This window comes from Salmo salar, chromosome 11, assembly GCF_965601325.2.
Source record: "Salmo salar chromosome 11, fSalSal1, whole genome shotgun sequence".
Taxonomy (NCBI): domain Eukaryota; kingdom Metazoa; phylum Chordata; class Actinopteri; order Salmoniformes; family Salmonidae; genus Salmo; species Salmo salar.
The window spans coordinates 80,863,846-80,878,390 of NC_138301.1; the positions used below are offsets into that span (position 1 = coordinate 80,863,846).

The following is a 14,545-nucleotide window of genomic DNA, read 5'->3' on the forward strand; positions in this document are numbered from 1 at the left end:
GTTATCAAAAATATAAATAGTGAAGTACAGATGCCCACTGCAAAATCAGCTCAAAACAAAAGTGACGTAGCATAGGCTAGATTATGTACGTGAAGCAATGAGTAGGATTCTCTGTTTGCCATTTAAAAAAAAAAAAACGCTTTATCTGCCTTCCCAATTTAAAACTACTTTGAAAATTCTAACATATATTTTATGGAAAATATATGTTTTATGTTTCTGGACGCTGTACCATGCTGCCTTATTTCCGACATGACCAAGCGGCACAGATTATTGTTTGATTTGAGAAAGGCACTCCTCCCTCACTGCTTTTGCCTGTTTACGTCACAGGCCATAGACTGGTACACCACGGCTCAGGGTAATATAACTCCGTTCGTCTCACTGGTGTCTGGCTGCATGGTTATTTCTGAAGGTTTGATTAGCCAGCTGGCTTGTTGAGATAGCCAATGGTGTTTGCATGGTGCCTCCTTATCAGAGTCAGCAGGAAAGCAACAGACTGTGCCCGGGGCTCTGTTGCCATGGTTACCAAACATCTGACAGAAATGAACAAACAGGAGTGTGTAAATCACCTATTATAAACCGACTCAAAGTGCAGGATATTGGCTCTGCCAATCCTGATGGTGATCATGATGATTAAGCAAGGAGGTGATTGTTATAAGGGAGGGTTGTGGAGTTGCTCCGAGGAGACCTGTCTCATCTGTCTCTCTTTCTGTGTCTTTGTCTCTCGACCTCAGGTATCCTCATCACTACCATCGCCTCCAAAGGGGAGCTGCAGAACTGGCCCGAGCTGCTGCCCAAACTCTGCCTTCTGCTGGACTCTGAGGACTACAACACCTGTGAGGTGAGGGATGAGACTAGGACAGGGTCTGGGCTGCCAGGTCTGTGAGCTGAGCTATATGTCTATCACTACTACTGAGGTGACGACCTAGGTTAACACAGGACTGGGCTGCTGATGTTTTCTGAACTGTCATATGCTAAATATTGTGAGGAGAAGACTAGATAAGGATACAACTGGACTACACTGCTACATCTGGGAGCTCAGGTTTACAATTGTTCTACTAATACGGTCTCATGACTGCTACTGAGGTGAGTATGGTTTAGGATAGAGGTTGGTTTGAGAGTTGTTGACCCGTCGCTGTAATCGGTGGATTAATCAGAGATGATCTGCGTTTGAATGAGTGACCTTGATGTTTTGAATGAGTGATCTGGTTGTCTTGTCCTTTTTCACATTCAATACCAGACACAAGCAAAAAATATGTAGGTGTTTGTTAGTGTTCCTATGCACTTCTCTGGGGAGGGGGGGGGGGGGTCAAATAAAGCAGCATCTGGATGGAGTCCTGCTGACCGGCTCAGCTGAAGGCAAATACTCACAGCTGGATAGGAACTAACCCAAAACTGCAGCTTATTCAACATGAAATCACTTATATTATCCCTCTTTCTCTCTCTCTGCCTATCTTTTATACCAGTGAATATAATCTGACCTCATTTCTTGACTGGCTCTCGCCATGACCAAGAATACTGTCTTTGGTTAAGAGCAAGCCAACAACATCAAAGTGGTGGTGCTAAATTAAGCTTTTTTTTTGGGGGGGGGGGGGGGGGAATATTCTTAGCACTTAATCACATTCGGTGTCAATGTTGGGTGGCTGCCCTACTATTAGCGTTACTAACACAACTATTAGAATGACTGATTATTGCAAGAAGAGTTAGTAAGGTTAAAGGGATGGACACAATGCTACTGTACTTTGACTTCGTCATTGTGCTAAAGCTAGTTAGCATTGGCTCTTGAAACTAACACTAACTTCCTTCATAAAAAAATAAATAAAACGGTATCCATTTTTATGTCAGAATCTCACAGTATCCCTCCTAGTTGACACAGCAGATCTGTGGTTAGTCAATCGATCAGTCAGATTTGTGATCTTCATTCATTTGATGTGTCATCATGCCATGTTTGGGGGACATTTTAAGACTAAAGCCCTATACTATGTATGTGATTTGAGAAGGTAGCGAGGTAACGTAACTTTGGTCAACTCTGAATAACTGGTACCATGAAAGTGGCTCACCTTTTTAGCCAGGTAAATGTATATGGCAACTAATCCTTCATTACTAACCTGCTCCCGGGCAGGCTAACTCCATTTATCCTGAATGTAGTGCAGGGCTCAACATTAACACTTGTTCTCTTGTCCGGGACAAGTAAAATAAAAATCACAATATCAAGCAATTACTCCGATATGAATTGGATCAGTGAGGCCAACATTGGAATAATATTCTTATCGAATGTTCATATACAGTGCATTCGGAAAGTATTCGGACTCTTTGATTTTTTTGTTCCACATTTTGTTACATCCAGAGGTTCGATCGGGTTCAAGTCCGGGCTCTGGCTGGGCCGCTTAAGGACAGACACTTGTCCTGAAGCCACTCCTGCGTTGTCTTGGCTGTGTGCTTAGGGTCATTGTCCTGAGTGCTCTGGAGCAAGTTTTCATCAAGTATCAATCTGTACCTTTTATTCTCTGCTCTTCTCCCCCAATTGCTCAGTTTGGCCGGGCGGCCAGCTCTAGGAAGAGTCTTGGTGGTTCCAAACTTTTTCAATTTTTAAGGATGGAGGCCACTGTGTTCTTAGGGACCTTCAATGCTGCAAAAAATGTTTTTGTACCCTTCCCAGATCTGTGCCTCGACACAATCCTGTCTTGGAGCTCAACGGACAATTCCTTCAACCTCATGGCTTGGTTTTTGCTCTGACATGCGCTGTCAACTGTGGGACCTTATATGGACAGGTGTGTGCCTTTCCAAATCCTGTCCAATCAATTGAATCTACAATCAAGTTGTAGAAACATCTGAAGGATGATCAATGAAAACAGGATGCACCTGAGCTCAATTTCGAGTCTCAAAGCAAAGGGTCTGAATACTTATGTAAATGAGGTATTTCATTTTTATTTTAACATTTTTTAAATCAATATTTGCAAAATTGTCTAAACCTGTTTTCACTTTGTTATTATGGGGTATTGTGTGTAGATCTGAGGAACAAAATGTATTTAGTCCATTTTAGAATAAAGCTGTAACAAAATGTGGAAAACGTCTAGGGCAGAATACTTTCCGAACACAGTGTACATAAATAAAAAAGCCTACATGTCAGTGTAGGTGATATGCATATTGGCTACAGCCTCTTGTCCAAGCTGATGCAGTAAGGCCCGATGAAGTGTGGTATATGGCCAATATACCACGGCTAAGGGCTGTTCTTATGCACAACGCAATGCGGACTGCCTGGACACAGCCCTTAGCCGTGGTATATTGGTCATATATCACAAGCGCCCAAGGTGCCTTATTGCTATTATAAAGTGGTTACCAATGTAATTACAGCAGGACAAATAAATGTTTTGTCATACACATGGTATACGGTCTGATATCCCCTGGCTGTTAGCCAATCAGCATTCAGGGTTTAAACCACCCAGTTTGTAATGAATGATAATTAACGTCAAAAGGCTTGATTCTGTCGACATACTTGAGGCGTGGTTCATTGTTTCGTCGAGCTTATAATATGGAGAAATAAAACGATCAGCATTTTAAGATAAGTCTTTTGCATCAACCATTGCTTTTGTAGTCTGTTTTGAACAGTATCAATATCTTATTTTTTTTTAGGCCTGGAGGGAATTATTTAAAAAGAATACAACACTTTATATTTTTGTTTAGTTAAGTGTTGGTCCCGTGTTTCATGAGCTGAAATAAAACATCCCAGGAATTTTCCATACGCACATGAAGCTTATTTCTTAAAAATATTGTGTATACATTTGTTTACATCCCTGACAGTGAGCATTTCTCCTTTGCCAAGATAATCCATCCACCTGACAGGGGTGGCATATCAAGAAGCTGATTAAACAGCATGATCATTACACAGGTGCACCTTGTGCTGGGGACAATAAAAGGCCACTCGAATGTGCAGTTTTGTCACACAACACAATGTAACAGATGTCAAGTTTTGAGCGAGCGTGCAATTGGCATGCTGACTGCAGGAATATTCACCAAAGCTGTTGCTAGAGAATTTAATGTTCATTTCTCTACCATAAGCCGCCTCCAACAATTTTAGAAAATTTGGCCTCACAACTGCAGCCCACGTGTAACCACGCCAGCCCAGGACCTCCACATCTGGCTTCTTTACCTGCGGGATCGTCTGAGACCAGCCACCCGGACAGCTGATGAAACTGAGGAGTATTTCTGTCTGTAATAAAGCCTTTTTTTGGTGCAAAAAATCCATCTGATTGTTTGGGCCTGGCTCCCAGGTGGGTGGACCTATGCCCTCCCAGGCCACCTATGGCTGTGGCCTTGCCCAGTTTTGAAATCCATATTATGGTTTAATGAATTTATTTCAATTGACTGATTTTCCTTTTTATATGAATTGTAACTTGGGCTCCCGAGTGGCGCAGCAGTCTATGGCACTGCATCTCAGTGCTCGAGGCATCACTACAAACACCCTGGTTCGAATCCAGGCTGTATCACAACCAGCCATGATTGGGAGTCCCGTAGGGCAGCGCACAATTGGCCCAGCGTTGGCCGGTGTAGGCCGTCATTGTAAATAAGAATTTAACTGACTTGCCTAGTTAAATGTTATTTTTTGTTCAGTATATTTGGTTGTAATTGTAATGTTGCAGTATTTTCTAGGCTAGCAAGGGTGGCCATCCTCCAGGAGAGTCTTAAAGGGGCAGTGTTGTATTTTGTGACCAGCTTGAATATGCAACGAAGCCAATGGGCAGAGTGTGCATTTTTTGGTCTGATTCTCGATGGTAAACAAATATGGTAATGTAGGTTATTTTGTAAAGTGGTTCCTTGCGTCATACAATGATGTAACTTGTTTGTCTTTAAAAAAAATTAAATTGATAGGTGTGCAAAAAAAGGTGCTTGTGCACTGATTTTTCAAATTTTTTAAATGTAACCTTTATTTAAATAGGCAAGTCAGTTAAGAACAAATTCTTATTTACATTGACGCCTAGGAACAGTGGGTTAACTGTAAACAGATGTTTACCTTGTCAGCTCGGGGATTCGGTCTAGCAACCTTTCAGTTACTGGCCCAACGCTCTAACCACTATGCTACCTTCCAAAGACTGCATTAATGATAAGTAATAACATTTAAGACGGTACTTCAACAAGCTTATTTCACACGATAGCCTGCTGAATTTGCTAGGTAACTTTCCTTTTGACTTCGGCACATGAAAACGTGGCACTGACTCGCCCGTGGATTGATGTTTCAGCGTTATCGGTGAAGAGTTCGGCGTTTTGACTAGCCACGTGTGACATGCATCCGCAGTTACAAGCCTGTTAGAGTTGGCTGCAGGCGGGCGAGAAATATCCACCATCGTAGTACGTATGAAGCCTGAGCTGCAATCTGAAGCTACAAAACCCTGAAAAGATCTTGCTTCGTTTTGTAGTATACACCTCAGGTGTTACTCTGTCTGCTGTTGGTCAGCCAGTCCCCTCGCAGTTCTCTCTGACACGCCTTTAGTTATGGGTGTGTCCTGAGTTATAGCCTTCTCTCTGTAGTGTGTGTGTGTGGCTATGCTGTGCTCATAGATATTCAAGTCAGGTAAAGGGTATGGAGAGGGTTAGAAAAATCCACTGAATGCATTTGATGATCAAAGTACGAAGGAATGAATGTAGTGTGTTTGCATGGAGGCTAGTGTATTTTTAAATACCAATTTGATTGGGGCGTCATACTTTGCATCAAGCCTGGCGCTGCTGATGCAGAGTTGCATCGTGGGAAAACGCTCCCTTGCAACAGCCCCAAAAATAGCCTGGCTGTCCAGGATGCTTTGCGGTGGCCCCTGGCGGCTTGCCAGCAGCAGTAAATATAAAGCCACACACTCGCCTCACAAATGAGCTGATTTGAGGGTACCACACCCCACACACACACAGTTCTTCATATACACTAGTGATGGGGGGGTAATTGCTGCAGTTAAATGTCATTATATTATATGGATGCTTTGACTCTCTATCGATTTTGTTTTAAAAAAAAAATAAAAAAAAGGGGAAAAGTGTGTATCAAAATGTTGCGTTGGCAAACACTAGTCTGCTGTACCTGTGCCAACTCCACCTTTTCATCATATAGCTTGTTCTCCATCTTCTTTTTTAAATAGTGAGTCAACATGTTTTCTTATTTTCTCATGCGCTCTTGTCTCTCTGCAGCAGACATATAGTGAGCAATATATTTGGAACATCAAATTGCAATAAATACGCAATATCAACTCGCAATACATATAGAAAAACATGAGAATCCACTATATTGTATCGGCACCTAAGTATCGTGATATCATCCCTGGCAATTTCCAGCCCTAATATACACACTGGACAGCAGTCTCCATACAGATGTGTGGCTGGGGATCACTGTGTTCTGAAGGACACACACAGAGACAGGTGAGCTCACACACCTACGTGCATTCACTTACAGTAAAGCCTAGACATACCCTCTCATTTTCTTCTTACTCACTTGTGTAGTGTTGATTGGACTCAGACAGCACATGACCTTTGTACTTCAGAATGACCTAATCTTGGCTTGATGATAGATTAGTGTCTCCACTTCCTTTTACCATCTCTTTGAACCTGTGTGTGTGTGTGTGTGTGTGTGTGTGTGTGTGTGTGTGTGTGTGTGTGTGTGTGTGTGTGTGTGTGTGTGTGTGTGTGTGTGTGTGTGTGTGTGTGTGTGTGTGTGTCAATGGCTCATTCAGATCTACACAAGCTGCATGCCATTGATAATTTACCATGGAAGCATGGATCACTCTTATAGTCTAACACTTAAATATGCCCCAGTGCTATCTTCAACGGGACACAATCTGGACTCATCAATGGGAATCCAAGTAAAGCCGACGGGAGATCGAGTTGACCCGTACTCCTGGGCCTGGCAGACATCCCAAAGGACAGCCTGTACAATGGTTCTCACTATTGCCACAGGGTGTTCCTCCAACACAGAGCAGGTTCAGAAGCAGAGATTTAGTGCAAGTTATTTTCTGCGGTGGAGCTGGAGTGAGCTGTGATTAGTTTTGGTAATACTCTTCAGGCGGGCGGGTACTCCAAGGGTTTGGTGTACTCGGCTAGAGAAACCTCGTCAGTCGGTTTAGAAGTGTCGCCTTGAGATCTGCGTAGCCTAGTTCTGCTGTTTTTAATTTGCTGAAAGAGTATTTGCTTTCATCAGAGAATATAAATAGTATGCATGTAGCGTATTAGGCCTGCTGTTAATATGTCAGTGATTGATGTGAGTTATTCAGAGCATATGGATGAGTCTCAGCCGGGTCATGTTACAGACAGCCGTTGAACTTGTAAATTCTAGCTGACTGGTACATTTGTGTGTGTGTGTGTGTGTGTGTAAAAAAGGCATTCCACTGACTGAGCTCTTTGGCAGTGGTCTTAACAGCTTTGCGTGGTACAGGGCTCTGGGTAGCATATTACGTGATGAGAGTTGACGACCTCGAAGTCTACTGGGCCTCACAGGCAGTGCTATTGGCACTGGGTGGCGTGCCTCTGATTTTGGCTCTGAGCAGTGTGTCTTTTATGTGTTTATACATAAAGATGATCCTTTAGCGGCTAGCCTATTACTAGATTTATCCACATCACACACTGTTCTGAGTGTGTTAAAATCCGCATTGCACGCAGACTATATTTGTTGAAATCTGCAGTGCTCTCAAAGACACAATCTTGAGTTTCTGTGCTGCAGTTTCATTGTCTGCGTTTAGTCCTCTCCTGCTCTCCCAAGTATTAGATGAATCTCAGTCCCTTTGTCTGCACTGAGATCCCTGTGAGCTGAGTTGACTCTACCGCAGTGTGGAATGGAATGCTAACTAGGTTTGGCAATTTTACGATTGCGTCGTCTGTCGACGATGTTTGACAGCCATCGTCGATGGTGACAACATCGTGATGTCACATGATTGTTTTTAGCCTATTTGGACTTGACTGGAGTCTGGCAGTGAGCACACAGCAGGGCATCATGCCAAATGGTATTTTCCCTAAATGCCATAGCTTTCATTTTCTTTCTTTAACCTTTATTTTATCAGGGAGTCATACTGAGACCAAGGTCTCTTTTACAAATGAGCCCTGAATTACAGAAAATGCACACATCCAAATGTAAATACAAAACGAAAGCAGAAAGGAAAAACACTGTCATAAACACGTTCATTAGTAAAAAGGTCTTCAATCAGCTTTCTGAATTGGCCTAGAGGCACAAAAAACATCACATTTAAGAACATTTTGAAGATTGTTCCAAAAATAAGGTATAAGAAAATGTAAAAGCTGATTTACCGAACTCCGTAGAGACCAAAGGAATTTCCAGAGTTAGCCATCCCTGAGACCTGCTGTGGTAACTTGTCTAAAGTTTAGTAATGATGTTGGGTACAGAGGGACTTTTTGTAGACTATACAATCGTTTATCAACAATGTTAGGATGGGATGATGTGTCATTCCAGACGTCACCCAACCCTAATGCTAACTCCACACAGGTGTCTGTCTCTCTGACCGTCAGCACAGCAGTCCCTACGACCGCAGACCGCGTCCGAACCTGTTCTGTCTCTTGTCACAGCAGTCTGAGGGGCCCTCAATACCCCTCTCTCCTATTTCCCCTTGTTCCCGTTCTCCTCTGTCACCCCTTTCCCTCTCTTCCCCTCTTCCCTCTGCGCCCCTCACTCTATAAAAAGACCAGAGCAGGTATGTGTGTGGGTTGTCACCTCACGCTTATAGAATATTGGCTGATTGCTTTATTTAGGTTTTGCTGGAGAGCAGTTTTTACCGTGGTGATTAATAACGGCGCGGTTGGAAGGTGCTGGTGTGTGTTCCTGTCGTCTGACCGAACAACCAAGTGTAGCGCTGGCTGGTGCTTGTTCGTTCAGACATTGTACTGTATACTCTAGCATGTTGTCTGAACATAGCTTTCTAACAGAGGATAAAGGAGTAATAAAATGTTTTTTTTTTAATTTAATCCCTTTCTCTCTCTCTCTCTCTCCTCTCAACAGGCTCCGATTCTTTTGCGTAGTTGTAATTCTTGCACATTTCCACAGCAAGGCTCTTAGTCTTACAAGGACTATCCAGGTTCATTGGTATGTGCTCTTAGTCTGACTGCCCTCCCACTTTCTCTGCTGCTTGCGCACACACACACACCTGTCCCAGTCATTAGAAGCTGCAGAAAATATGTTTGTGCAAAACTAAATGAATGAATGCTAGCTAAGTTTTTCCTGGTTGGACCTTCATTTACAATTAATCCAATTTCAGTTTGTGTGGTGGTATGGATTTCTGTAACTTTGTAGCAAGTATGTACTGCATGGTGTAGTGCTTTAGAACGGTAAAAAGGTGCCTATTGTTGGAACTGCTTCGGAGTAGAGGTCGACCGATTATGATTTTTCAACACCGATACCGATTTAATCGGCCACTTTAAAAAAAAAATATATATATATATATATATATATATATATATATATATTTTTTTTTTTGTAATAATGACAATTACAACAATACTGAATGAACACTTATTTTTAACTTAATATAATACATCAATAAAATCAATTTAGCCTCAAATAAATAATGAAACATGTTCAATTTGGTTTAAATAATGCAAAAACAAAGTGTTGGAGAAGAAAGTAAAAGTGCAATATGTGCCATGTAAAAAAGCTAACGTTTAAGTTCCATGCTCAGAACATGAGAACATATGAAAGCTGGTGGTTCCTTTTAACATGTCTTCAATATTCCCAGGTAAGATGTTTTAGGTTGTAGTTATTACAGGACTATTTCTCTCTATACCATTTGTATTTCATTTACCTTTTGACTATTGGATGTTCTTATAGGCACTTTAGTATTGCCAGTGTAACAGTATAGCTTCCGTCCCTCTCCTCGCTCCTACCTGGGCTCGAACCAGGAACACATCGACAACAGCCACCCTCGAAGCAGCGTTACCCACGTAGAGGAAGGGGAAAAAACTACACCAAGTCTCAGAGCGAGTGACGTTTGAAACGCTATTAGCACGCACCCGGCCAACTAGCTAGCCATTTCACATCGGTTACACCAGCCTAATCTCGGGAGTTGACAGGCTTGAAGTCATAAACAGCGCAATGCATTGCGAAGGGCTGCTGGCAAAACGCACAAAAGTGCTATTTTGAATGAATGCTTACGAGCCTGCTGGTGCCTACCATCGCTCAGTCAGACTGCTCTATCAAATCATAGACTTAATTATAACATAATAACACACAGAAACACGAGCCTTAGGTCATTAATATGGTCGAATCCGGAAACTATCATCTTGAAAACAAAACATTATTCCTGTTACATTGCACAACCTTCAGTGTTATCTCATAATTACGTAAAATTCTGGCAAGTTACTTCACAACGAGCCAGTCGGCCCAAACTGTTGCATATACCCTGACTGCGTGCAATGAACGCAAAATGACACCATTTCACCTGGTTAATATTGCCTGCTAACCTGGATTTCTTTTAGCTAAATATGCAGGTTTAAAAATATATACTTCTGTGTATTGATTTTAAGAAAGGCATTTATGTTTATGGTTAGGTACAGTCGTGCAACGATAGTTTTTTTTTCGCGAATGCGCTTTTGTTAAATCATCCCCGTTTGGCGAAGTTGGCTGTCTTTGTTAGGAAGAAATAGTCTTCACAGTTCGCAACGAGCCAGGCGGCCCATACTGCTGCATATACCCTGACTCTGTTTGCAAGAGAAGTGACACAATTTCCCTAGTTAAAAGAAATTCATGTTAGCAGGCAATATTAACTAAATATGCAGGTTTAAAAATATATACTTGTGTATTGATTTTAAGAAAGGCATTGATGTTTATGGTTGGAGCAACGTGTACCTAAGCGATTATATGCAACGCAGGACAGGCTTGATAAACTAGTAATATCATCAACCATGTGTAGTTAACTAGTGATTATGATTTGATTGTTTTTATAAGATAAGTTTAATGCTAGCTAGCAACTTACCTTGGCTTCTTACTGCATTTGCGTAACCTTGTGGAGTGCAATGTAAAGCAGGTGGTTAGAGCGTTGGACTAGTTAACCATAAGGTTGCAAGATTGAATCCCTGAGCTGTCGTTCTGCCCCTGAACAAGGCAGTTAACCCACCGTTCCTAGGCCGTCATTGAAAATAATAAGAATGTGTTCTTAACTGACTTGCCTAGTTAAATAAAGGTCTCCAAAACAAATCGGCCAAATCGGCATCCAAAAATACCGATTTCCGATTAATTAGGGCCGATTTCAAGTTTTCATAATTAATCGGTCATTCCGATTAATCGGTCGACCTCTACTTCGGAGGTGTCCTATAACTTTTCCAAGTGTCCCGTGCATTCTCTCACGTCAGATGTCGTCACTCCTACGCGCTGCTCGTCCCTCAACCGATCTGTCTTTTAGGACTTGGAATTCATAAAATGCCAAACACTAGTTCCTAATTCTGAAAATCGCTCCTCTCTCACCCTTAGTAGCTATGGCGCACTGGCGGAAAGCCATGCTCGATCAGCAGAGCAAGCTGGTTTGAATGGCCATACGGTAGCTAGTTTGCCAGCTTGTTGGTGAAGTTGTACGGTACCAAAGTTATGGGACTGTTCTCAGAAATTGCCATGTATTTGACACTGACAGAAGCTGGGACTGTGACTCACTACTTTGTAACAGTTGGCCACCGTGATGACGTTGCAGAAAAGTCAGCTGTGTTGAAATCATGAAACGTCTTTTGTGCATTAGCTACAACTTCTGCGCTAGCTAGCTAGAGGGAGCATTCAGCATTGAGTGTGTGAACTGGTGTTGCTAGCATCCTTCCCTTTTCGTTTCATGGATTGATTTGAGACTGGTTCAGCCAGCAAGCAGATACTAGCTAGTTTTCTTGCAAATTTCATAAATACTGATTTGTACCACCACAAAACACCTTAACTAGATGTAGAGTTGGGTAGTGAAGTCTTGCTCATGCAGAAAAACGTAGCTACAGGTTTATAGTTTTTGGTTAAGATTAACTCTTTTGAGGATGAAAGGGGATTCAGTGGGCGACGTCATCTTGGTAACCTTTTCGAATGTTAGGACTAGGGATGTACATTTTGTCTTAACGTTTAAAGTGCCATTGGGGGAAAAAAAAAAAGTATGCATGCATGCATGTATGCATTCATGCATGTATGCTGCATACATTTTTTTTTATATATGTATATGTGTATGCATGTATGCTGCATACATTTTTTTTATATATGTATATGTGTGTGTATATATATGTTAAATGACGAGTTCACAGTTCAGATGTGGTTCTACGTGTGACCGCTAGGGGGCAATGCACTTCAATCTACCACGGTCCTGGCTACTACCTACCGGTCATCACCAGTTGTCATAAAGCCTGTGTTTTTTTTTAAATTTAACTAGGCAAGTCCGTTAAGAACAAATTCTTATTTACAATGACGGCCAAACCCGGATGACACTTGGCCAATTGTGCGCCGCCCCATGGGACTCCCAATTTATTTTATTTAACTAGGCAAGTCGATTAAGAACAAATTCTTATTTACTATGACGGCCTAGGAACACTGGGTTAACTGCCTTGTTCAGGGGCAGAATTACAGATTTTTACCTTGTCAGCTCTGGGATTCGATCTAGCAACCTTTCGGTTACTGGCTCAACGCTCTAACCACGAGGCTACCTGCCACGCCACTCATGGCCAGATGTGATACAGCCTGGAATTGAACCAGGGCTGTAGTGACACCTCTTGCACTGCAGTGTCTTAGACTGCTGCGCCTCTCGGGAGCCTGTGTATTTCTATATTTTATTTTCTTAACCCTTGTGTAGTCTTGACATTCTGTATACTCTCCTTGTCCTAAGGGTAAAAAATGACCCGCCTTCACTAAACCTCTAAAATAAAGCAGCTTAATTCAATTTTAAACCCCAAATCTGTTTTGCATGAAGAAACAACCAGTCATCCATCACAAACTTTGAATATCTGGGTTTTCCCTCTTCACAATGCAGAAAGACTGCATTTAATCAGTGGACACCACTCGTTTTTATTATAATTCACCTGTCATAATTTTCTTTACTAAAGTACAGGTTTATTATTGTTAAAGGTACTGCATAGGTGTAAACGTGTATATATATTTTTTAGCAAGAGATAGCACTTGTATAGCCTAAGAAAGTAGCAGAAATGTGCAGAAAGTAGTTTTGAATGCATTTTATTGAAGGGAAGAGATCTCAAACTTTTTTGGCAACATAGTGATATATTCTTATACTGTACAATGAGGAATTCAACTACAAAACACTGGTCTTCTCCCATTTTTTTTTAACCACTGCCCCCTCCCACAAGGTGTATAAGCAACAAGAATAAGATAATAGATACAAAACAAAAACGTGAAGAACATAAATCAATCAACTCTAATTAGTGTGTGTGTGTGTATGGACTTTGCAGATGTATTTCTCACATGTGCAGCACATAGTATATGTTTTACAGTCCTTTTGGGGGGCAGAATTGGCATCTCCCTTCTCTTGCCTGCCCCAGCTGCAGCCTCAGGTGGATCAGGACAAGATTCAACCTCCTGAACAGCTTTCACAAGCGCTGCTGTTTGGGGGAGGCGCTCCCTTCGTTGAATGTGTGGGGTTACAAGTGCATTTCCCAGCTGCTCCAGGAACACCCTCGTCTTGTTCCGCTTATCAGGCATCCAGGTAGGGTTGATCTTGTTCCATATCACGCAGGCATTGTATGAGGACACATCAATGATGTTATGGAAGATGACCAGGGGCTAGTGGGCAGTCGGTCATCCTCCTGCAACTGTAAGTTACAATCACCTTGTCCAGGTTGTCCACGCCTCCTTTGTTGTGATTGTAGTCCAGGATGATGGCTGTCTTCCTGTCCTCACGATCACTGATCTCAGCCGCTTTGTGCAGTGCGCTCAGGAGGACTATATTCTTGTTCTTTTTGGGAGGTAAAAAACTAGAGTGGTGGTGGGGGTGAAGGCAAACTTTGATGAGAAGGCCTCTCTCCCCATCTTCTAAGTGTAGCTGGATTGTGCGTCACAGGCCACCCATATCTTGATGCCATACTTTGCTGGGCATATACTGCTGGAAAGGACAGCAACCTTTTGACAAAAGAGATTACTATCAGTAATTAGTATCAGTGTCACAGAAAACATTCACATAAATCAATGATATTACAGCAATACATAATAAAATGAACAGTGAAAATCCCTTACATTACAGATATTTCAAAATGTACCTCTGAATGGAACCAGTTGCTCATCCACTGTTACTTCAGGCCCAGGGTTGTAGAGGTATGGCAGACTCTCCACCCACTTCTCCCAGACCTCTCTTATGGCCATCAGTTTGTCTCTTACACGTCTTGCAGGTCTTGCCTCATGGTTATCAAATCATTACATTCTTGAGAAAGTGTGAAAGACTTTCAGTGGCATCGTGGCACGGAAAATCACCCTTCCACTCTCTGCATCCCAGAGACTACATGTAGCCTCTCCTCGGGACCTATATACACCCGCTAAGATTAGCAGCCCTATGTAGGCACGCAGGTCAATCTCATCCATCCTTTTCCAGTTGTCTTCATATTTACGGAAACCCTCCAA

General features: G+C 42.2%; 1 protein-coding gene across 3 annotated transcripts in view; it reads left to right on the forward strand.

Annotated features, from left to right (window-relative positions):
- tnpo1 (transportin 1) overlaps positions 1–14,545 on the forward strand; it is a 67,294-nt gene that overhangs the window by 19,737 nt on the left and 33,012 nt on the right. For all 3 annotated transcript variants that reach the window (XR_006757623.2, XM_045689856.2, XM_014128059.3), the window contains exon 4: positions 732–838. Coding sequence is in view for 2 of the 3 variants with exons in the window: in XM_045689856.2 (XP_045545812.1) it covers positions 732–838 (107 nt within the window). In the remaining variant the exon portion in view is untranslated. The remainder of the gene's footprint in view (positions 1–731; positions 839–14,545) is intronic.